The following is a 24,274-nucleotide window of genomic DNA, read 5'->3' on the forward strand; positions in this document are numbered from 1 at the left end:
TTGTCTTAGTCAGAGAGAGAACATAAGCGATTCTCCATTGTGGATTTGAAGCTCAGGGACATGCCAAGCAGAAGGCTGGTGCTGGAGGCCCATGCATGACACAGCTTCTCCAGTGGTCTCATGTGCTGCCCCAAAGCCCTGGGGCGCTGCCTTTAGTTCTAATCAGCCTTCCTTGCAGAGCAGCAAGGCTGCTCAGCACGTGCACAGGCTCCCTCCAGAGACATCCACGTCTCCCAGGGGATCCCTGGCTGTCAGTGTTCCCAAGGATCGGGTTGACCAGATGCCATGGGATGCATCCTCCTCCTTCCCACGGCTCATCTCTGGGGGTTCTCCTCACATAGCCTCCTGCCCCCTTTGTACGTCACTGACCACTTTTCTCCCTCCTGCTCTCCTCCTTTCCAGCTCTCATGACCCCAGTCTTTCCCCTTTCTGGTCAGCAAGGCTCCATTCTATTCCTCAGCCTGACCTTCCCTCCACAGACACTCCAACATATTTGATGCTCGCACAGCTGGGTTTGCTGCTGGGAATTTGATAGGACACATCTCACAGGGCAGATGTGGACGCAGAACATGGCATGACTGGGGTGTGAGACCTTTTCAGTGACAGAGGTGCTCTCTATAACAAACCTGGGTCTGTCTCTGGCAATCCTTTCCACCTGGGACTAGCCCTTGGAATTGGACAGCAGTCTCATGTGGGGGTGTTGTGGGTGGTTGAGCCGACTCGAACTGCAGTATTGCTTCACAAAACAGGGAAACATAATTTCTCAGTGCTACCCTCATCAGAGACCTGTGGTTTCCAATGATGCACAAATAAGCTAAACATTACGTTTAAGGAATATCAAGCACTTCGTACATGATAGCAATTTATGCCATGATAATGCTGAACGCTACAGCTCCCCTAGGAGTCATGCTTGGCTTTACAGTGATCAGAAGCGGTGCCTTGGATCTGATCTGAGAATGTATAGAACCAAAATGCATCTTCTTGTGTCTGTCTGAGAATAACCAAGGCAACATCTCCTTTGGCTCTTGCACTGCATCCCTGGGACCACAGGTCTTCAATGGTTGCCAATTTAAGGACTCCTGCTGTGTGTCTTTGTCACGTTCCTATTTTGTACTCCAGAGATGCTGATCCTTGACAGTCCCAGTGTGACCAGTTGCCCTGGTCTGCACTGCACCTTGCTTTACAGGAAGAGCACATGGGATTCCCAGCAGGCTCCCTTCCCTGAGCTGCCTCCAGCTCCCAGCAGCTTGAGTGTCTCCCCGTGACATGGCAGCATGACATCCTGCAGCAGGCCCTGCAGCTGGCACAGCATCACCAGGCACATGAACTGCTCTTGGCCACGCGTGCCAAGAGTGGAAACCATGCTTCTGCCTGGCATCTCTTCATTTATTTATATTACATTTTAATCGCTTCATTTAGAGGCCTTCCCCTGCGGAGGTTTCCAAGTGATCCTCCTTTAGAAGAGCCAGTTATTAGTGTTAGGGGCTTGATTCAAACTAGGTTGAAAGCCCCTCTTTTTCTTCATGTGTTGACTTATGCCTCTGTGGAGCACCAAAGCAAAAAGATGCTGTGGGATGGCAGGCGGCAGAGCCACACAGATGAGCCTGACTGCAGCCACCAGCACACAGCCTGTATCCCAGGCAAGCACAGCTTCAGAGGAGACAGGGAAAATTCAGCCACAGCCATTCTGCTGAGAAGGTCAGAAGGATGAAATGCAACAACATGGAGCATTTAGTTCTTTTTTTTTCTTTTCATTTATTTCCTGAAAAAGCCTCATTTCTAAATGAGGAAGCTTTAACTGCTGTTGCTCTCAGCACCATGCTGAGAGCATCAGCTGCCTGGCACAGCTGAGTGCTGTGTGCCATGGATTCTGCTCACGGCTTTTCTCCGTGTTGTTTCTGTGGCATGCTGGAGCTCAGATCTGCTGTAAAGTGCAGCTATAACAAGCATTTTAAACAAGAGGTGCTGGAAAGCAGCTCATCAGGCAATGGCTGTTTTCTAGTAGTCGTTGCATGTCTGTGACAAACCACGTGCCTTTCTGTGCCATCAGCCTGTGCAGCAAGTGACTTGCTACACTGGATGTTTACCATCTGCAGTTTCATCCTGTCCTGTTCGCCCCCCAAGACACAGGTTGAGGAATGTCAGGCTGGGATCAGCTTTTGTTCAGTGTCCTCTCATTTCACTGCTTGCTCTTTGTGATTCCTCAGCCAGCAGCCTGTTGTCCCAGTGATTGCTGGGGCCTTTTGGAGCTGCCCTCCTGGCATCACACAGTGCTTTTGAATAGATGATCCTCTGGTTCAGGTGCTGTCCTTGCTTCTGCATTCCCTTAGGCTGCACTCACGACGTTCTGCATCCCCACCCACAGATTTGCCAGGCATCACCTTTTAGATAGCCAGCATAGCCTTGAGGCAGGCACTGGCACCAAGTGCTGTTTAAGCATCCAACCTATGACTGGAGCAGTGAGCAACAAGCTGTGGCTGCCCAGCCGTGACCTCACTACAAAGTGTCCCTGGGGCTTTGCACTCCTGAACAAAACTGTGGCCTCATTCCCTGGCATGGACCTCCAAGGTATGGCAGCTCTAATCCTGCTCTGCTGCTGCTGGAAAGACAAGAAGGGGGGAGGGAAGGGAGAAAGGAAGGTGAAGGCTGCAGATCTCACCAGATATGCAACCATGAAAGATGTGGCTTTGCAGGATGTAACTTCACATCCTCCAATGATCACCTCAGCAGAAGATAGCTCAGACATGTTAAAAAGTCAGGCTTTTCAAAGCTGTAGATAGGAAGTCCCTGCACAGCTGGGTTGCCAAGGTGCAGGAAGAGCAGGGAGTGTTTTGGCTGTGAGTAAAGGAGCTGATGCTCATAGATCCTGATGCAGCCAGGCTCTCCCTCCTCACTCTCTGCCTCCCCTGCATCCTTGGATATGCTTATGTGCAGCAGTCAGCCCACAAGGGAGAGGTACCCAAGGAAGCTGAACACAGACCACAGTGTCCTTTAGCTACTGGAATTAGCCTGGACGGGTGGTGGTGCCCTGTCCCTGCAGGCACTCAAGGTCAGGCTGGATGGACTCTGAGCACCTGATGGAGCTGTAAGAGTCTCTGTTCAGTGCAGGGGAGTTGAACCAGATGGCCTTTAAAGGTCTATTCCAAATCAAACAATCCTATGCTGCTATGGTGGAGCCAGTCTGAGCTGTCCCACCTTCACCTTTGTCTGCTGCTGCCTTGGTAGGGCATCTCCCAGCAAGCAGAAGAGCTGTGTAGTCACCAAGCTATTAACCTTTTGATCAGTGCAGGAACACTGGTAACACAGATGATAGCAGATCCAGGAGGTGATGTAATTGATACCAGCTGACATGATTTAATGGAAAAAAACAGACCTTTTCTAATGAACCTAATTGTGCTTTTCTGAGACAGATGTGGTGATAAAACAGATTTATAAATGAGTCTGACTTGCTATCAATATTTGGGTTAAAATACCATAAAATCCATATTAAATGGACTCAGACTGGCTGAGACATTTGAAAGTGGTTTTAGTATTTGGAAAGCATCAGTGAAGAGGCATATGGAGGCATTGGTTTGTGGTCCAGTGTTATTCAAAACTTCCTGAGTGATCAAGAAAAAATGTTTAAGGGGTTGTTAATCACAATGGAAGATGGGATGGAGATCTGGGAACTGGAAGGCAAATGACTCAAACTGCAGCTTTTTCTGCTGTTTGATGCCCAGAAACAAGAGCAATGCTCAGACAAAAAAACCTCTTTGTTTCATTGGCAAACCCAAACCAGGAGGAAAAAAGTCTGCATGGGCAAAACAAAACTCTTCCTTTGATACAAGTTTAAGTATTTTCTTCTGATTTTTCTCAGCCTTCTTGATAGCAATGGAAGTAGGCAGCCCAGAAACTGAGGACTGAAGAAAAAGCAATACCCCCAAAAAAATCACAGCCCCAAATGAGTCATATGTAATACAGGCACATGTACAAGCAAGAAATACCTGGGAATGTGGGAACATTGAATGAGTTGCTTCTTTGGTTGTATAAAGTCTATGGAGATGAAGCCTGCTTCTTGAATAAGCCAACATCTACAGAGCATCACTTCAGAGAGGAGCAGGCTCAGCAGAACAAGTCGAATCTGCATTGCCTTTAAAAGTTGGTCTTTATCATAGACAAGAAAAGCAAAGAGGTGACTGGGTCAGCCTGGAGATAAATCCACTCACAGAAATTCTGCATGTGAGCAGCGAATGGAGCATGTGGCAGCAGGGTGAGTCATAGCTCTTGTCAGGGCTAAGTGGGGAATGGATGCTTTCTCTGCACAGGCTGCCTTGGGCTGCTTACCAGGGCTGTGACTGCGGTCATGCATGAAGTCAGGCACCGCACTGCAGAGACATGAGACAGTTCTGTTTCTCCATGCTGTGGAATGCCAATTCTAGGAATGCCTGTGCTAGCTGGAGGATCTGATGGAGACAAATTAGGCTGTTCCATGCATCTTTGAGAGAAGCCAGGTCCCAGCAGAACCCCAGAACAGGAAACCTGGCTGCTTGCAGTGTCAGATGCAGGCACATACAGAGCTGATTCATCCAAACTCACAACCAAACAGTCCTTCCAGGGCACCCTGCTCCCAGGTCATTACCAGTAATTCAATCAAACCATACATGTGAATGGAGAAGCATGTGGTCCTTGGCAGCAGAACAGTCTTACTCACTGACAGGTGTATTGGAGGAGGAGGAATCTGTGGTGGGTGGGATTCCATGCAAGAGAGTGCTTGCAGGGAGGGAGCAGGTGTACTGCCATGGAGATGCTCAGCACCCAGAGACATGCTAGGGCAGTCCTGAGGAGCCTGGAGACCAGCAGGAGCAGTGGAAAGAGGCATCCAGCCTGTACAAGCCTCAGTGAGGAACAGCAGGGAAAGAGCCTTGTGCTGCTGGGAGGGCAATGGCCTCTGGTAGCTTGACTCTGGGCAATGACCACAGGAGCAGTGCTGCTATGCTCCCAGCCTCCTCCCACGGCCTGTGCTGTGAGCTGAGGGACACATCCTGCACTGTGATCTGAGGGATGCATCCCACACATGCACTAGCGGGGGAGGTGGATGAGCATGTGCGTGGATTGTTCCCTAGCAATAGTGGCAGGAGGGAAATCTGCTCCTTGCTGTATCTCCCAGGCCACTGTGAGGAATTCCTTGGTATTTAATTAGGGATTTTTTTTTTCAGGCTCTTTTCACTTCTGACAGCATAATATTTCAAGGCTGTGGCAATATTTGTTAGAGAGGTGGCAGTATTTGTTAGAGACATTTCAGCAGGGAGCTCCCCAGCCTTGCACCCCCTGCCCATCCTCACTGCTGACCCCTTCACCCTTCTCTGCCTGCAGGCAAGGCAAGCAGAGGCTGCATGGCACACAGAAGAGCTGCCATGCTTCCACCTGGCAGAGATGAGATCTTGGTGTCAAGAACAGCCCTACCTGCGTGCTGGGAGAAAAGGGCTCATACAAGGCTAAGAGTAACAGATAGAAGGGAATACTTGTCATTGGGGACCATCTGGAGCAGCCAAGACAATAGTGAATTTCAACAGCTGGGAAACCCAATGGAGAGAAGAAACACAATACAAACCCATGCTCCTGGGAAGAGGAACAGACTGAAGGAGCATGTGTTAATGAGCAGTTCTGGGAGTCTGCATGGCCCAGTCTGGAGAAGGTGGTCTTAATTACAGATTGCCTAATTCTTAATTGCTGTCTATTGCACTGGCAGTGTTAGAAAATGCCTCTTAATTAATCGAGAAAATTGCTCGATTAATTAAGAATTTTCTCCTTGACCATATTTTGCTCTTTGACTTTGGAAACAGGAGACACCAGAGAGCTTTGGCACCAGCTCTACAGTGCTCTGTCACTCCCTACAGACCCACCCCAACGCTGTTGGCTCACCAGCACTCAGGTGAAGTGTGACAGTGCCCTGTGCTAGGGTTACATTTTAGTCCAAAGAGTGTGGGAACTGTACAGCTCAGGTCTGGCAGCAGTCACATTAGAACTAAAGCATTTTAAGGTTTATTGGAGCACTTAATGCTCCACTTAACGAATATCCAGGGCATGTAATGAACCGAAAGGATACAGTGTGCCAAGGCAAGTAAGCTAGTCCAGGAGTTGGGTCTTCTGTGCTGCATGATGGAGGCTGTAGAGACGGTGGAGGGTAAAGCTTACCCTGCACCTTTTCTAGGCTGTGGACAAAGTGTTTCAAGTGTCCTGAGGGAAAGGGAGCCCAGCAGTGGGCAATGTGGGCAGACAGCCTGCTGCTGAACTGAAGCTGCTTTGTTTTACAGAAGCAGCCTGTGCGCATTATGGTGTATGACACCCTCTTGCAATGATGGTACAGATTGTGCTGAGGAGCAACTCAATAAGTATCAGCCAGCTTTCGCTTTCAGAGGGGCTGCTTTCAGCCTGCTTCTGCCTTCTGTACCCTCCTGGGGGTGAGGAGAAGCAGCACAGCTGGAGTCATTCAGCTCTCCTTTGGAACTACACCAGAGCCAGGCAGTGCAGCCAAGCATCCCCGTGCTCAAGTGTGAGGTACGTCCATCCTTTAGCACAGGGCAGCCTCAATGCTGCCGGGAAGTCTCCTCCGAGGAGGCACTTCTATGCCTGTTGTGTTGATGCATCCTCTCCCCTTGGTGCTCAGATCTGCTGAGTAGCAAGGCCTGGCTTTTGATGAGGGGCAAATGCAGATGGAGAAGTGAGGTGTCAGTGATACCCATATATCTAAGGCAGCCATGTTCTCAGTGTCTCATCTTTTTTTTTCCTACACATGTGCACGAGCTGCCTTTAAGTACAAATGTGCTGGAACTAACTCATTTTGTATTCTGGTGGTGATGTGCCCCTCAGACCTTTCCTTTCAGCCTGATCAAAGGCACATATCCACACGCCTCCAGAACAAAAATACCCAGTCTCATCGGCTTGGGCAGTTCCCTGGTGAATTCACAATCCTGTTTCCTCATAGCTCCAGCTTCTGCACTTGCTAAGGCTGTGAGAACCTATGGGGTTTTGAATTTTTGTCCCTTATTTTCCCTAGGTTCCTTTAAAAAGAATGGGAGAATGAACCAAGGGGCTGACAGAACTGATTCCCCTGACCCTTTTCATTGTGCCCCTCTGAAATCTTTCCCCAGATTTTATCTGCACCATTCCGTCTTTTGCGACAGAGGAAAGCCTCTGGAGCTTTTTTTCATCCTTTGCAAAGAATCTACCTCTGCAGCCACCCAGCTTCATTTCTGCTAAGGTTTTCAGTCCCACTCAGCCATTTGTCTCAGCTTATACGTCACCCTCTTCCTCTTGGGTGGGCAGAAGGGGGACGGTGCAGCTGCTGTGCTGGCTGCTGACTGGGTCACCGAGCGCTGCTGGGCTGGCTGGGCTAGGCTATAAAACAGAGCCACGCCAAGCAGCTGGTTCACAGGCAGACCGAATTCTGCAGCCAGCAAAGGACCTGCGCAGCCCCTGCTGCCTCCTGCCTTGTGGTTATTTGTTTTCCTGGAATACAGACCCGACCTTGGGAGCAAGATGTGCAAGGGACTCGCTGCACTGCCAGCCACTTGCTTGAAAAGGTACTGTTTATTTCTGAGCATCTCTTGTTGGTCTTGTTATGTGGAGATACGTTGATGCGTTGCACTTTGTGTCTGAGGCAGAAGTGGCAGATTTGGCTCTAATTGCTTTGTAAGATTAGATACAAATGATGATTTACAGGATTTTTACTGTTAGTCAGAGTTGCCTAAGGGATTTGTACTGAGCTGTGGGAACGCTAAACCCATCCTTCCCATCAGCAAAACAAGCAGCTCACAGCATTGCTCTGCCCTGATATTCCTGTCATCTGCTTCTGCTACAAGCTTTGCACCCCTTTTCTGCTTTCAGCGCTCTATCTCTGGTGAGTTTCCTTTTCTCTGTTTCTTTGAGGGGAAAGCAAGGCAGATATGATTTCACAACAACCGGGGCTCATTCCCCAGAACACAGCCTGAGTGCAGAAGCCAAGCCTTGCAGGAGCAGGAGACCGGGGCTGATGTGGGGTCTGGCTGTGCTCCATATGTGGCACTGGCCAGGCTACCCCTGTGCTGGCTGAGCTGCCTGTGTACCCCCAGCACCACAACCTGCCCCACAGCCCAGTGGGTATTCTTGCTCTCATCTGGGAGAAAAAAGCTGCCTGATCACCATGGCTTTGGAAGCAAATAATACTGGCATCCTCCTGCAGGAAGGCATTAGTAAGCATAGAACCAGACACTGGTAGCTGGGCAAATCAGTTCAGGGAGAAGCAGCATGTTTAGTGATAGTTTTCTATCACAGTATTTTAAGTGGAAACTATTAGCAGTAATACAGCAGCTTCTCCCCCTTTACCAGCCCTCCCTGCAGGCTGAGGAGCTCAGCAAGATGGTGCTGCTGAGAGTGACAAATGAACACTCTGCTGTATTTTGTCTAGCAAATGAAACAAGGAGTGAAAAGTCAGCACTGGAGCCACTGGATGTGACCTGCTTCGGTCTAACTGAACAATGCTGAACAAGCTTACTGAAGGCAAGGTGGCTGCAGAGGGAGTTGTAGTGCATTATCCTCATGTCATTCTTGAATTATTTCTTTCAGTGCCAAAGACATGAAGCATCGTCTGGGTATCTTGCTGCAGAAGTCAGACTCCTGTGACTATGGCTCTTCCCAGGGCAAGAAGGAGAAAGTATCTCCAAGCCAGAGGTAAGAGCCATGCTGCCATGCAGTTGAGCAAAGGTTGGCTGCAATGTGCTGTTTACTCCTGCAGTGAGATGGAGTCATTAGCATTTCTGCTGCCGCTGCTTCTTAGCGCCTCCTGAGCTCCCATGTGTTTGAATCCAGAATTGAGTGCACTCTCAGTAAGTCTGCAGATGACACCAAGCTGGGAGGAAGTATCGGTTATGCAATGGTATAGAGTGGGGCAGAGTGGCTGGCAAGCTGTGTGGAGGAAAAGGATCAGGAGTGTTTGTCAATGCTCGGCTGAACATGAGCCAGTAGTAAGCCCAGGTGGCCAAGAAGGCCAACAGCATCTTGTCATGTATCAAAAATGGTGTAGCCAGCAGGAGCAGGAAGTGATCATCCCTCTCTACTCAGCTCTGATGAGGTCACACCACAAGTGCTGTGTTCAGTGTTGGGCCCCTCACTACAAGAAAGACATTGATGCCCTGGAGCGTGTCCAGAGAAGGACAACAAAGCTATGAAGGATCTGGAACACAAATCTGATGAGAAGAGGCTGAGGGAACTGGGAGTGTTTAGTCTGGAGGAGGCTCAGAGGTGACCTTATTGCTTTCTACACCTATCTGAACGGAGGCACAGGCTGCCTGGGGAAGTGGAGTCACTGTCCCTGGAGGTGCTCAAGAACCACATAGATGTGGCACTGAGGGACACGGTGTGAATGGGCTGATGGTTGGACTAGATTTTCTTAGCGTTCTTTTTCAACCTTAATGATTCTATGATTCTCCCTTTTTCTCCTGATAGGGTTAGCCAAGAGGAAGTCAAAAAGTGGGCAGAGTCACTGGAAAATTTGATCCATCATGACAGTAAGTAAAGAGTTTCCTTCTGCGGGAGATGCTGAGGGTTCTGCCAGCAGCCAGCATGCCTAGAGGTCCCAAGAGGCATGGGGTGTTATCTTGTGTCTTTTAACAGCAGGAGGTAGCTCCTTTGACCACATGGGCCTCTGGGAGGGTGCTGTATGTCAGATCCAAGGGGTAGCGAATGTGGCTGTATCAAGAGTAGGGCTTTGGCTGATTGCTAGGCTGTCCCTTTTGTGAGGGCAACTGTTCCACTCCTGCGCCAGCTGATTTCAGGAGCAGCAAGACTGCAGCACACAGTTAACACTGGGTTAAATAAGGCAGAAAGCAGAGAAGCTATTTCCTGCTGAGTCCTTGGGAGACTTTGTCTTCCTGTCAGTTCCAGACCACTGATGCCCTTGAGGTTTCATTCACGCCATTCCCATGGACTGAGACACTGCAGCGTATGCTAGCTGGCTCCTCGGAGCCTTCTGGGAGCATGCAAGTTGCTTGTGTTCTGGCTGAGCCACTGACGGTCATGGTGTGGGGGTAGGCAGCTGAGGACCCACATGTGACATCCCAGTGTGACCTGCCTGAATTCCAGTCTCCTTTGGCCTGCATGAGCTGCTGCTGTAGAGGCTGGAGCTGTTGCCAGCAGAGAGGAATCATTCAGTCAAGGGTAATCCAGAACTGCTGTTTGCTGAGGCAGTGGTGTTCATCGGTGTTGACTGAACCCAGAAATTAATGCTCTTATTTGCTCTGATTTTCCTCTATAAACCCTATATATTTTCCTCTATAAACCCTATATATTTTCCTCAATAATCTGTAGGAGGACTGGCTGCTTTCCGTGCTTTTCTCAAATCTGAGTACAGTGAGGAAAACATTGAGTTCTGGGTCAGTTGTGAGGACTACAAGAAAACCAAGTCACCAGCCAAGCTCAGCCCCAAGGCCAGGAAGATATATGATGAATTCATCTCTGTGCAAGCAACAAAAGAGGTATGTGCACAGAACATTTCTTGGGCATAGATACCACCCTAGGTCCTGAACCAGGCCAGAAATAAGGAGAATAATTCCGGTAGTCTCACAAGAATTGAAAGGTGCCTCTTCTCTTGTGCTTAGCAAGAAAATGGTGTCGTTTTTATCCTGTTAATATTTAACTTGGATAGAGAGAAAGGGGGTCTAGTTATGTGGCCATCCCACATGCACACTCATGGGAAAAGCCCAAGATGATGCTGATTCACAATGTTCCACCTGCTCCCATGAAATTGCTTGAGTTTAATGGCAGGCTGAATCCCAGAGGAGCACATGTCAGTCTGTCCTCACAGTTCATCTGGCAGAAGAGATGCATTGGTATCCATCTGCATGGATTCTCTGAAGGTTGCAGGGTGTCCAAGGGTCATTTTAGACCACTGCTCACACGGACAAATTTTAAGTTCACTTGGGTTAGGAGGTGCTTGGATATGTTAACTATTCCTGGGACAGGTGCTACTTATGCTGCCCCTTTGGCCCACAGGTAAACCTGGATTCGTGCACACGGGAAAAGACGAGCCACAATATGCTGGAGCCTACACTGTCCTGCTTTGATGAGGCTCAGAGAAAAATATTCACCCTCATGGAGAAGGATTCTTACCGCCGTTTCCTCAAGTCCCCCTACTACCTGGACTTGGTCAGCCCACCCAGGCCTGAAAACTGCAAAAGAGCCCATGCTCATGCCTTAGACTGTAACTCTAATATCATCTCCCAGTGTGCCTGAACCTGCAGCGAGGCCAGGAACAGGCTGGGCTCTCATAGGAATATATGGCAGCAAAAGCATTCATTGGCATGAAGCAACAGAGCTGTCTCCAGTAGCTGTCTAATGTCCCTGTTGTGTCCCGTGTCATGCAGCAGCCAGCATTTGTAACCCAAGCCAGGCTCAGTTTGTGTAGCAAACCCTCTTCTGACTACAACTGTGTAAGAGCCCTGGGGTCTGTCTGATGTGAGAGCGCAGTGAGGTCACTGTGGGTCCATTTCTGACAAGCGCTGAGCCCAGGAGGGTGGGAGCAGCAGGGAAGGGGCACACACACTTACACCCAGCACTGGCCACAAAGGGAACAGTCTTGTGATGTCATGGTGTGATGCTTAGCAAGGAGCAGGGAGGCCAAGTGAGGCAATGGGGACTGATATCTCCCCTTCTAATCAGCGAGAGCTCAAGTGGGAAGGAAGGACTTGATCTGTTCCTTAGCTGTTCATATAGCTCCCAGCTGTCGGATGCTGGAAGAGCTCCACTCTTTCTTGAAGGGAGAGCATCACTTTCAGGCTAGCACGCAGCCTCCTGTGGTCATTATACAGAACTGCACGAAAGCTCTCCCCGAGCTGCTTTTCCCTTTGTAGAGTCGAGATGAAGTTGGCCAAGGACCTTATCTTTTTTTAAGGCTGCACACAGCAATTATTTGGGGGGAGGTTCTTTTTTTATTTTTAACATAGTTGTACCCTTCATGCTCCCCAACTACAACTACCATTAAATACCATAGCAGAGCAGAAACGAAACATGTTCCTTCTCTTATTACTATATTAGTAACTCTTGAATGCAGGTTTGCCCATCCTGACTTGAATGAAGCAGTTTGTAATGGACTAAGACCACTACCACAACAGCTGAGGAGGGAAGGCGCTGCTTGGGAGTACTTGAAACATGATGGGGTTTTTTGTTTGCCTTTTAAGTTATTAATGTAAGTTATTCATGTCATTCAGTAGTCGCATTCCTCACTTTTGTCCTGAAGATGGTGGAAGGGGTGTGCTGGCCTCATTACTGCTCCTGGGCTCTGGTCATACTCTCCCCAGCCCTCAGTCTTTCCTTAGCAGGAAATTGCTGCTCAGACAGCCATACATTCCTCGCTCTGCATCCCTGCTCAGACAGCTGTCCTCACAAGGGGTTCTGACATGGCAGGATAAGGCTGTGGCTCTCCAGTAGGTGCTTTGAGGCCCACACAGAAGTGACTTTTCTAACATTTGCTTTCTTTTGCATTTCTTCGTGTGCTGACACACACCACCCTGCATGTTCAGCTGCAAGAAGGAGAGCTTCTAATACTCTGAGCATAGCTGAGCATGTGGCTATGTTTTATTTGCCTCTGGTACTGGGAACTCTTGACATCTCTTGCAAAAATAAATAAATAAATAAATAAATATTGGTATTTAAATAATAATGAACACATCCTAAATAAAACATATTTGGTTTAGTCTGTGCTAATGTGCTGTTGTGTGAACCAAAGAGTGCATGGTGATGCAATTCACTGACTAAAGTTATTCTGAAAAATAATTTCACAGGTGGTTCTGCTCCCATTGTTTTAAATCAGGGAAGGGTGAAGCAGCCATTATGCCGCTTCAGGAGGGTATATATATAATACCCCTGCAGAGGAATCCATCATCTTGAGGCTGGAAGTGGAAGTGGGCACTCTGGGGTCCATGATGTTCCTGACAGGGAATGCCCATCCTCATCACAGGGCTGGGGTGAGCTCACGGCCACCCATGGAGGGGGAAACACAGAGGAGCACCTCCTCATTGCAAATCCCAGGTGTCCTGTGTGCCTCTGGAGCTGGGATCTCCCCTTCCCCAGCTGCACATCAGAGCTCAAGAGGGGAGCACACTGCAGCTCAGGGCTCAACCTGACCCTGTGCCCAAGCCATGCAGGCATAGAGCTGCCCACTGGGGGATACCCGGGCCATGCTGGCGCCAGGGGTTTCCTCTGCACCAGTCTCCCAAGGTGATGTTTTTATTCCCTTTTCCAGTTTCTTGGGAAACTGATACATCTGGCACAGCTGAAGCTCTCAGAGGACTTTGCTGCTTGCCAGGGACTTTGGGAGTTCCCTGTGGAAGGTAAGGACATGCTGTCACTTCATTACAGAGATAGAATAAATAGTCCATTGAGACAGTAGCAGAAGTAAATGTTTATATGTGGATTACCGAGTGGTACAAGAATGTGGGTTAATGCAACCAGTTCCTCAGTGAACACCAGCATCCTGCATCTTCAAACACAGAAAACACATGGACAGCATCAAACTGAGAAGCAGCTCCTTGGACCTGTAAGGAGCCCATCCTGCTCCAACCTTGGCTAATGGCCATGGCCCTCTGCATTCCCAGCCAGGGAGCCCAGACCAGTGGCCAGGGGCTGGGGTGATCCCTGGGACACTGTCAGCCACCCATGGGCACCAATGGCCGTTCCACAATGGCATGGTGCTGGAGCCCAGGCTGCATCATGGGGTTGCCTTGCCCCATGGCAAAGGAGGGTCCCCAAGCACCCGATGGGCCTTGGGGTGCGCAGTGCCAGAGCCACGGCACGGGGTGGCTTCTAAAGGTATGAGGGAGGATGCACCTCTTTTCAGCAGGTGAGGGGCTGAGGTTTCCCTTGGTGGTGCTGGGGACCATGCTAAATCCATTTACTTATCCCTCAGACCCCAGGCACCGCATCCACAAACTGCACTTTGATTCACTGACTGACTGGGATCTGGATGCTGATATTAAGAGTATGTATATGTGTGTGTGTATACTTATGTATGGGTGCAACGTTATAGATGTATAATGTCATGTGAAGTGTGCTCATATATATGCCAAACTTGGTAAGAGCAAGAGTGACAAAATACATGAAGCATTTACTATCAGAGATATGATGATTGGTACTAGCTTAGCAAACACTCCTGGGCCTGCAGAAAGCCTGGCCATGCGGTATAAGCATCACTATGTTTCCAGGTAAGCATGCCCAAACGAGCCTTCTACACAAACACAACTTCACAAGAGCTCCAAAACACTTTGGGGGGCACAATTCATGGCCACCCTATTCCTTGCTGGAACTGTTACATCACCGCTAAAGCAGGTTTCCAACATTTTCAGCAGAGGTCGAGCTGGTGTGGGATTCCCAATGGGCTGTTTCACTTCCATGGCCTCCAGCTTTCTTTTGGGCATTCACATTCCCCAGCCCTGTCTTCCTGCCCCACATAGAGCTGCTGCAGCCAATGACATCCCAGGTTTTCTTTGCACATTCAGCTTCCAATAGAGTCCAAACCTCAAGAGTGTCAACATAAGCATTCAACTGTGAAGCATGTGAGGGTATCTGGAAATAGCTGCCAAAGCATTCGTGGGAATTAAAGGTCTGGGTCTTTCTGCAGAGAGACCTGAACTTGCCAGACTTGGTTATGGTGGCACCTCTTTGTGAAGATGTGCAGGTGGTGGTGGGGATATTCTGATGGTAGGGCTGCCTGAGCCTCCTGCCCATTCCTGCCATGCACCGGTGCTGGGGTTATCCCACACCTTTTGGCAGCTTCAGCTACCCCAGAGGACTCACCAGCCTCACCCTGCTGCTCCAGCTCCAACTTTCCCAGCCTCTTGCTTGAGAGGAGAAAAAAAAGCCACTGCCAACATCACACGTATGATCGCCTTCATCATTCCCCTGCATCCCCTCCCTGCCTGGAAAATGCAGCCCGCTTCTTGCAGTATTTTTATTCGTTGCCATAGTGACGGCGTATAAATATTTGGGTTTGCTGAGGTTTTGATCCAATTCTGTAAACGCTGAAGAGGCTGCGTGGAGCCTCATGGCCTAAAATTTAGCAGTCTGATCACGAGTGAGTGCAGGCAGTGAGTCCCTGCCTGCTGCTCCTTGCACACGGATGCTGCAGGGATCTCCCAGCAGTGGGGCTCAGCTCATTCCACATCCAGGGACACGCTGGTTCAGGGCTGGATGAGGTCCCAGCTACCTTTTGCATATGCCTTTGCCCCATCGCCAGATGCAGTTTCTTCTGGTGGCAGACAGCAGGCTGGATTTGGATTGCTTGAAAAGATGTGGTCTTTTTAGGAGATGGCCTTGTGGAAACACATGCCCTGGGCAGAGAGAGGGAGACAAGAAGAGAGAGGCAGGCTACACAAGCTCAACAGTTTGCTATCTGTTCAAGAAGATGGGGTTTTATTTTTCATAATTCCAATGACATCTTTGCTGTTTGCTTGCTTTATGTTCCCTGGAATTTTTCTCTGACAGGTTTCACTCAGCAGCTCTTTTCTCCCCCAGCACGACTGTCCTCCCTCCTCTCACCGGTGCCCCTGGTTTGGGTTTGTGCAGAAGTATCGCTGTGGCATGCCTGCTGCAGAGAAGCAACCAGAGAGAGAAGCAACCACTGCAGCACCCCCAGAGACACCACCTGAGCATGGCATCAGCCATCGGGGCCACAATACTAGGCTGCACTTGGGCGGTGGGGATGCAGCTTTGGGCTGGAAAGTATGAGCTTGGTACACAGGGTTGCTAAATGATGCCAGTGTTTTGAACTAGTCGGGCCCTGGAGCATCAACTGGTGCTCCTGTGAGCTGGTCCTCTATGGGAAAGAAAGGAGACATTGGGCCATCTAAGAGTCCAAAACACTGGGACAGGCATTTAGCAACATTCCTAAGTGCTCTTGCAATGTGGCATCATGAAAGCAAAGTGGCTATAGGAGTAGGTGCTGAGACAGAAGCAGTAAGGCTGCCCGTGGTGAGCTGCCTCATGCAGCCTGGCCGCATTGCTACTTGATTAACTCTTGATAAAACTCCGACCGCACAAATCTGGGCAGGGAGTCTTTCTCCATCAGAGCAAAGATCCTCTTCTGGGCCATGTCGAAGCTGCTCGGCGATGGCTCCACCAGGTTCTTCATAGTCACAGCCTTGGTGAAGTGGTCAATGTTCACCTGTGATGGGAGTGTGAGAAGGATGGGAGCTCCACGTTTGTGAGGGGATAGTGGCATCCCACTAAAAGATCATGGGGATGGACCTGGAATGTTCAGCCAGACAGGGGCTGAGTGTGGCCACTGAGTCTGCAAACAGGGCACTGGAGCTGCTGCAAGCCCCTCGGCTGTGGCACAGCCTGCCCTGCAGCCATCAGCTAGAGGAACCCCCAGCCCTCCCAGCACCATCCCCACCCAGCAGCCACAGACCTCTTTGGGTGCCTCGGTCTGGATGAACTCCTCGTAGATCCTTTTGGCCTTCTCTTCCATCTTCACAGGGGACTTGGTCTTCTTGTAGTCCTCACAGGCCACCCAGAACTCGACATTCTCCTCACTGAACTCAGAGCACAGGAAGCTGCGGAAGCTGGCGAGCCCATCTGCAGGGGTCAGGCACTGCTGAGCACCAGGGCACCCTGAATCCCCACTGCACACCAGGGGGACATTGGCTGTGGGGGGTTGTGGTCACAGAGGGGGACTTACAGGGGTTCTGCAGGAGCTTCTCCAGGGAGTCGCGCCACTGCAGGACCTCCTCCGGGGATGGTCTGAAGGGGTAAAGAAAGCCTGGGTAGCTCATGCGCATCGTTCAGCAGGTGGTCATTCCTTAAAAATGGGGAGGGATGAAGTGAAGAGCTCTGGAGAATTGGGGCTATGGGTCACCGGAATCTCTGAGGCTCAGTTTAGGAACAGCAAGGCAGGGTGCCACAGAACTGGGGCAAAAGGAAAGCACTCCCCGCTGAGGGACCAGCGCAAGTCAGACAACTCAAATTGTGATTTTTAAAATGGAAATGAACATTAGGACATGTGAAGGGTGACACGTAGGTGGCAGCGCTGAGGGATAGTAAGAGCACTAGAGCAGCAGCTCAGGTGTCCTGACACCCAGGCTCACGGTGAGGGTGTGCTGGGGGTAACAGTGGGGCTACTATGTCCAGGACACCATTCTGCTTTTAGATTTAAATTAGCTTTTCTTTTGAAGGCTTATTTTGCCTCTTGACATGGTTCTCAATCCACCCACTCCACAAAACTTGTGTCAAATGAATGTGTAATCTCAGTGCAAATTGAGTTTTGTGAGAAAGCTTTCCATGGAGCCATGCTGCCCAGCACCCAAACCCATGCTCACTTCAGGGCCTTGGATGGCTTCTCCGGCTTCTCCGGGTAGGGGATGATGAAGTCAATGGCCGAGTCAGGCTTCTGGAGCAGTGTGCCCAACTTGGTCTTGATCTCCTTGGCCCTGCAGGGGTGAGCAGAGGCAGATCAGGCAGGGGGACAGAAGGGACAACAGAGCTGCTGAGTGGCACAGCCATGTGGCCAGGCACCTGGCCTGGTACAGAGCCGTGTCGCTAATTACATGTGAATAAATGGGCCCTAATTCTGTAAAGGAGCCTGTCTGAAGTGTTTCAAGCCAGATGCTCAGAATTAGCCACAGCTCGTAAGCTCCATCTCTTTGTTTTGTCCCCAGGATAATCACATCACCTGTCCTGGCTGCCATGCAGATGGATTGGGGATGTCTGTGTAGTTTCTATAGCAATAAACCCAGAGGAAGCAAGCAAGCAGCCTGCCCATGCATGGTGCATGGTATCTAGCCCCATATCAACCTGCTCCCGTGCACCCACTGCACTGCATGGCTCAGCCCCCAGCAGCACCTCAGCCTTGTGCCTGTAGCAGGGAGGGCCCTGCAGAGCCTGGGGCTGCACCGGAGCCTCACCACAGCATGGTGACAAAGGCCATACTGCCCATCCCCAGGGCTCATTGCACTTCTCCTCTCAGCTGTTTATTTTCACATGGCCTCTGTGCAAGATCGTTCCCTTGCTATGTCTGCTATTTCTCTTCCATTCCTTTTTTTGTTTTGTTTTCTTTTGCTTTGTTTGACTGCAAATCTCTCTGTGTTTTGCTTTTCCACTCTCCAAGGGTAAGTGCTGCCTGCTGCAGCCACCAACAGCAACCCTCACACAAAGCAGAAGCACAGCCTCAAAACCAGCTTTTCTTAGGAAAAAAAAGCAGCAGTGACAGGGGCAGTTTCCATCCCTCATGCTTCCAAGGCAGGTCAGACCTTGCCTGGATGGAGCAGGACCTGAGGTGAAGGGTAATCAGGTGCCCTGCTCCCCATGCTGAGGGGACCCCGAGGCTATGTTCCCTTGCCCCTGCCCCAACTTTGCTTGGTGCCAGGGCTCAGGTGGGTGGGAGATGTGGGCTGTGCTGGCATGACTGTGTAACAGAGGGGAGAAAGGGACCGGCCATCCATCCCTGTCTGAGCAGGACACGGTGCCCCACCACCCTGCTATGGGTGCTGACCCATGCTGCTGGTGTGGAAGTGCTCAGCATCACTTCAAGCAGCAGCATGTTCTCCTTGGATGGCATTTGACCCTTGCTCAAAACCTTGCCAGCAAATTCCTGCCCTGTAACAGTGACTCAGAGACAACACCTGTGTGGCACAAAGGGCACAAATGAGCACTGATAGCTCTCAGCAGCCCCACCTGAGCTCCCTGCTCTTTATTTTAGGCTCAGGGCTGTACTATGGCCTCTTTTCCTGCTGCCTTATTCTCTGGGCACCCCTAGCCCTGCTCCATCCCTTGGGCTGGCTGTGACACACCAGTGGCTGCCTTGTCATATGTCCCAACTGATGTGGGGATGGGAGCAAGGACCTCATCATCCTTAGCGTGTCTCCTTAGCTGTAAAGCCTCGTTGTTGTACAGGGAAGCTCCTGAGATGAAGAAGGCTGCCAAAAGGACAGGCAGGAGGGCTGACCGCTCACAGGCACGTGGGAGAGAAGAGTTATTTAAAAGACACCGTCCTGGAGTGCTCAAGTAGATGTGTCACCAGTTTTCAAGCAAGCCTTCAGGAAGACTAAACAGCGGGGTTGAAAAGGCAGCGATAAGCAAACAGGCATTCTTCACAAACTCCAGAGTGAGAGGAATGGAGAGACCATAAACTGTGGAAGGTTATGTGTGAAAATACGTGGGAGCAAGCCAAGAAAAAGTCTGAGGAGCAGCTTCCAAAAGGCATTAAGAGAAAATATGGACTCTGTCAAACGCATCAAGATGTGGGCCAGGAGAGCCTCAAAGTTAGAAAACAAAACAAGAAGCTCAAAGATGTTAAAGCTGCAGCTGAAGGGCTGCAGCTCTTGGTTTGCTTCCAGGCAGAAAAACTTCTGGGGCTGTTTGTACAGGGAAAGCTTTCTCTGGGCAGGATCTGCTCAATGTCCTGACAGGTGGGAGAGGCTGGGGAGCGAGCAGTCACCAAGGAGCCTCTGTGGCATTTTAGTGTTGCATCCTCACGGTGGCTGATGTGGGATGTAATGTCCCTTGTGAGGAGACGGACCCTGGATTGCTGGGGAGCTGCACGGCCGGTGCTGCTCGAAATGTCAGCAGCAGCTGCAGCAGCCGGTTGTGGTGGACGCATGGACAAATATGGAATGTTAGAGAGGAGGCAGTGCGGCGCTGGCTGCAGGAGTAGCCTCCAGATGGGCTTCTCGGCTCCCTGCAGAGGCCAGCAAGAGCGTGCTGGAAGGGAAAGGGTTTGGAAGGACCAGTCCTACAGTCCAGAAAGGCCTTCAGCAGGACTTCCACATAGGTACTGCAGGAGAAGTCACTTCATGGTGGACAGCATGGGAAAGGTAGGAGCTGGTGCATGGGGAGCCTCATGAGAGTGAGGGAATGTGGGCTGAGATCTCTTGGGAGATGAGCAGGGTTGGGCTCAGCTGGCTGTGAGCAGCAGGGCAGCTGAAGGGTCTCTGGAGCCCTGAGGGAATGCAGGTGGAACCTCATACAGCAGCTTTTATTCCAGCAGCACCTACAAGGAACCTCTGGCTTCCCAGACCTCCAGAAGCCTTTTGTAATGCACCAGAGCCCTAAGCAGAAGTGCCTGCACTAAAATGCTCCTACAGTGTGGAAGCAGCCAGCCTGCGCCACAAGCATCACAGGCAGGTAGAGGTGGGACAGCAAGAGGGTGCAAAAAGCGCCGTGTATAGGGCTGAGCCTCATGAGAGCGCTAAGGGCTGTGGTCATCAGATGCTGAGGAGAATGTAGCCAAAAAGGCTTTTGAGGCACTTTGGAGCTAAAGGTGGTTTTGGTGCAGAGTGGCAAAAAGCTTTTCTGCTTTCCCCACCATGCTTTACAAACATTACTGTTGCAACCCTGAGACACACAGGAGAGTGCGGCTGCCCTGTAGGGGGGTTCTGCACAGCCACATAGCTCCAAGAAGTGAAATCCCATTGTGGGGGCTTGCCAGCAGCCTCCACAGGCACCTTGATGCATGCTCAGCCTGCTCCTGCACCAACAAAACTGCCCTAAGTCTTCCTGGGAGCAGCAGTTCCCTGTTCCCTGGGGAGGCAGGACTAGATGCTGGTCATCTGTTCCCCAGGCAGAGGCAAATATACAGCACAGGGGAACAGTGGGAACGAGGGGTGGTTTTTGAGGCACTGCAGCTTTGCCAAGCAGAGAGGTTTCCAAACCAGAGTTTAGGAGCACATCACTGTTCACCTTCCAGCTCCAATTCACCCCATTGCTAGAGCAGCCCCATCCCTCCCAGTCCATAAGCAACACAGAACCAGGTACTCTCACCTCTCCAGGCATGTGTGCGGCAGCGCGGCAAGTCCTTTGCACATCTTGGCACGCTGCTCCTTCCTCAGCTGCAAAGAAAAGGGTGTGCGATGGCTGCGACTCGATCTGCAGCCCAGCTCCCCCTCCGACAGCTATATAGTGCAGTCAGCTGGACCCCTGCCAGCCCCCAACGCCGTCCCAAAGCAGCTGGCCCGGCCGCCTCACAATCTTGTTTTCCCTTCTCCTGGCTCGCACGGGAAACGCGTGTGCCTGGGGTGAGAGCAGGGAATGGCAATAGCAGGGCCAAGCTGCAGGCTGCGGAGCTTGGAGAAAGCTTCCCCTTGTGGGTGTACCAGGCTGCGGGGCAATGTTTAGAGGAGGTACATAGTAATGCTGCTTGGGGGTGTTTTTCCTACTAAAATACTGCCTGTGAAAAATCAAGTGCTTAGGAGAAGTATTTGCCTTTGAAATAAATACTGTGGTTAATGTCAAAACCTCTAGTTTCAGCAGCGGTTATCAGCAAGTGAGTAATAGGTAACGTTTGTTCCAGAACAAGTTGTAAGCATAAAGAAAGTAAATGTTTTAATGACAGCAAGTGGTTTGGTTTTGTGATGGTGATGCTTTGATAAGGCTCAGATGGTTTCCTACCTTGACTTTTATGTGGAGATTGTTTTCCCACCCCCTTGCAGATGAGCAGAGTAAACACCAGAGCTTGGAGCTGCTGCCTGCAGAGTGGGAAACGATTCCTGAGCAGGAACGCAGCACCTGTCCTCTGCAGTGTGACAGCACTTCTCTTGGGCTGGTAAAGTTCAATTTGTTTGCTGCTCTGCAACTGGAAACCCCAGAGGCAATGCATGCTGATGGCATGAGTTCTTCCCAACCTCAACCAGGCATGGTGAAGAGGCAGCCCTTTGGAATGAGGCTGAGCCCCTACACCTGCTGCAGATGCCTCTCGTTCTGAGCAGAGCAGTGTGTGCCCACCCACATGTGGCACCGGGGATGACCCGCTTTGATTTCAGCCCCACGTTACTTAGACATCATCTATATATGCTGCAGAGAGAGCCAGGCTACTCCTTGTGCTTCAACAGTACTTAAAAGTGGCAAGGGTGGATGCAATGGCCCTGGATGGATTTAAGCTCACCCCAGGATGTGCTTTCTGCCCTCCAGCTGTGTCAGAGCTGTGCCTTTTATCCCTGGAGCAGACCTGGGACCTGGTCCAGCCTCTGCTGCTGTCCATATTTCAGTGTGTGAGTGCAGGAACCTAAAGCTGAAAGTCTGCTGGAAACAGGTAGGGCCATCTCAGCCTGCATGGAGAGCTGGGCATAGCTTTGCAATGACAGTAGAACAAAAGAAAGGATACCTGGGATATCTGAGAGGATCAGGCGCTCTATCAACCCCTGCCCGAGCTGTTACTGGCAGAGATACTGCACCCTGTGCTGGGGACAGCCCAGTGCCCCATGGTCCCATGGCTGTGGGGTGTGCCAGGCTTTGCTGCCTGCCTGCAGGTGCCGTTATCACCCAGTGGGGCTGCCAGGGGCAGGATAGGCGGAGGGCACGGCGGTTCTCACAGCTCCCCATCCGAGAGGGCAGCAGGGCCATGAGAGCCACACGGGAAGCCATGCGCCCGGCTGCGGAGTCGTGGGGATCGCAGTTGTTTTTTCCTCATTAATCTCCAGCAACGAGGCCAGCGTCGGCTCTCCCGGGGGAGCTGGGATCTGTGGGAGCAGGCGGTCTGCATGGATGCCGTCCAGCAGGCGCCGAGCAACCTTGCGTGCGGTCCGTCCAGCTGCAGCACAGCCCCCACCGTGCCGACCTCCTGCCGCTCGGAGGGGATCTGAGCGGCTCAGAGCACCCAGGGTTGCCCCCTACGGACATATTCCCCCACCTCGTGCCTGGCCCTCCACCTCTTTCAGCCCAGGCTGGGTGAGGAGGGGCTGGGGAGATGCTGAGCAGTGCCTCTCCGCTGAGCAAAAACAAGGGTTGCACAGAAATAGCCGGTGTTTTCCCCAGACCTTTGTCTAGGAATAAATGTTTGTTTTGTCCATTTCAAGGCTTTGGAGTGCTAAGAAAATATTTCCTAAAAGGAATACACAGACCTTCTTCTTCTTCCCACGCCAGCTTAATTTCTTTAAGAGCCCTTTTGGGAGAGCGTTTTGGAGACCCGAGTGCCCCCTGAGGACCACATCCTATGTACACAGCGACTGACATCCTCAAAGAGCAGCATGGGCTCGTGCCTCCAAACTGCCCACTCAAAAGCCACATGGAATCTCCCATTGCACCGTGCTTATTCTGGTTTCTGTTATTTCAAGCCTTTATTTTCCTTTCTAACGACTTGCCCTTTTATAGAACGCAGCCTCGTTGTTTTGCAGCTTCCTGGTTCCCACTGGAACTTTCTGAACGTTTGCATCGTATTTAGCAACAGCGACTTCTGGGTGGATGGATGGATGGCTGCAGTTCTCACCCAAGCCACTCGTTGGCAATCCTTCTGAGCGCTCCTTCTGGCACCAGCCATTTTTTAAAACCATGTGTTCTAAAAATGTGGTTAAAAATCACTTTTTCCCCTCCACAGCCCAGTGCTTTGGGACAATTGTAGGTCCCCGAAGGAACGATGCTGGTGTGAGCCTATTTACAGCAGAGGCTGAGATGAGTCAACTCCTTAAGCTTTCCTATGATGGCTCTCTCATAAAACCTGCTCATATCATGCCCCACCAGGCTATCTAGAAAGCTTTTTGCTTCTCACACTGTCTTGATTTATGTTTATTCCTTCAGGATAGTCTGCCTTTTACCTGTAACTTCCCAGAGTTTGCATTCTTTATTTTCATTCTCTTGTATGTATGCAGGTTTTGCATCTTCACAGGTCTCGTCGTTTCAAGCACTCACCTGCTCTCCCCTCTTGAAGCCCATCATCACCTGATAAAAGCTCTGAGTGCTGGGATGGATTTACAGCGGTGTAACCCATGTTTGAGCAGCCTTCATGCTGCATAAGCCACAGACCCCTCCAGGTGTGTGTGTGCTATTCCTGAGCAGCCCACTTTGCATGTCCCTTTTTACGTTAAGAATTACTCTACAGATCTCCCTTTAGCTTTCTCCAGATCAGTCTCCCTGGATTACTGCTTGATGGCACCACATCTCCGAGGTACCAGCTTGGTGATGTGAATGCTTGTGTGAGAGGACAGAAACCAGGCACCCATCTCCTCTTCCCATCTAAGTCACTGACACAGGGACCACGGGGAGGTTGAAGAAGAGAAAACCCTGGAAAGCCACTGGGCCAGCAGCCAGCTGGGAGTGCAGGAGTCACGTAAAGCTCCCAGCTGAGGAGCCACCACGGTCCTTGACCCTGTGGGAGGCTTGAGAACGGCTGTGGTGCAGGAGCTGGGATGTAAGGGGGTCCCGGGCAGCCCAATAGCCCTGCATCCTCTGCCACGTAGCAGAGCATGAGGACCGTGGGTGCTCTGCAGCTGCTGGGATCTCAGTCGTGTGAAGGGTGCTGGTTCCTGGGGTCAGCTGTGCCCCAACCACATGATGCGTTCCC

At 50.9% G+C, this 24,274-nt stretch overlaps 2 protein-coding genes across 4 annotated transcripts; one reads left to right on the plus strand and one right to left on the minus strand.

The window, feature by feature from the left end:
- The first annotated feature begins 7,410 nt into the window (after positions 1 to 7,410).
- On the plus strand, positions 7,411 to 12,706 carry RGS4 (regulator of G protein signaling 4). Of its 2 annotated transcripts, none has more exons than XM_015869471.3 (5): positions 7,411 to 7,562; positions 8,584 to 8,688; positions 9,463 to 9,524; positions 10,324 to 10,490; positions 11,008 to 12,706. In XM_015869471.3, the coding sequence occupies exons 1-5, from the start codon at positions 7,519 to 7,521 to the stop codon at positions 11,245 to 11,247; spliced, it is 618 nt and encodes a 205-aa protein (XP_015724957.2). In that variant the 5' UTR covers positions 7,411 to 7,518; the 3' UTR covers positions 11,248 to 12,706. The 2 variants fall into 2 exon arrangements, with proteins under 2 accessions (XP_015724957.2, XP_015724958.2); XM_015869472.3 differs by lacking the exon at positions 7,411 to 7,562 and adding an exon at positions 7,759 to 7,879.
- A 696-nt stretch (positions 12,707 to 13,402) lies between these two features.
- Positions 13,403 to 20,870, minus strand: LOC107317152 (regulator of G protein signaling 5). 2 transcript variants are annotated; one of them, XM_015869473.2, is made up of 5 exons: positions 20,764 to 20,870; positions 17,325 to 17,435; positions 16,688 to 16,749; positions 16,418 to 16,584; positions 13,403 to 16,171 (listed from the first exon to the last, which is right to left on the minus strand). In XM_015869473.2, exons 1-5 carry the CDS (start codon positions 20,805 to 20,807, stop codon positions 16,010 to 16,012), a joined length of 546 nt encoding a protein of 181 aa, XP_015724959.1. In that variant the 5' UTR covers positions 20,808 to 20,870; the 3' UTR covers positions 13,403 to 16,009. The 2 variants fall into 2 exon arrangements, with proteins under 2 accessions (XP_015724959.1, XP_085367274.1); XM_085511148.1 differs by having other exon boundaries at positions 16,688 to 16,807.
- Between the last annotated feature and the right edge of the window lie 3,404 nt (positions 20,871 to 24,274).

Source organism: Coturnix japonica, chromosome 11, assembly GCF_054131305.1.
Source record: "Coturnix japonica strain WE chromosome 11, WE-NBRP24, whole genome shotgun sequence".
NCBI classification, from domain to species: Eukaryota; Metazoa; Chordata; class Aves; order Galliformes; family Phasianidae; genus Coturnix; species Coturnix japonica.

Coding starts and splice junctions, on each gene's coding strand:
- RGS4 (XM_015869471.3), top strand. CDS start 7,519: ATGTGCAAGGGACTCGCTGCACTGCCAGCCACTTGCTTGAAAAG. Junction 9,525..10,323: donor AAATTTGATCCATCATGACA/GTAAGTAAAGAG, acceptor AATAATCTGTAG/GAGGACTGGCTGCTTTCCGT. Junction 10,491..11,007: donor CTGTGCAAGCAACAAAAGAG/GTATGTGCACAG, acceptor TTTGGCCCACAG/GTAAACCTGGATTCGTGCAC.
- LOC107317152 (XM_015869473.2), bottom strand. CDS start 20,807: ATGTGCAAAGGACTTGCCGCGCTGCCGCACACATGCCTGGAGAG. Junction 17,436..20,763: donor CCGCACACATGCCTGGAGAG/GTGAGAGTACCT, acceptor TCACCCCTGCAG/GGCCAAGGAGATCAAGACCA. Junction 16,750..17,324: donor AAGCCATCCAAGGCCCTGAA/GTGAGCATGGGT, acceptor TTACCCCTTCAG/ACCATCCCCGGAGGAGGTCC.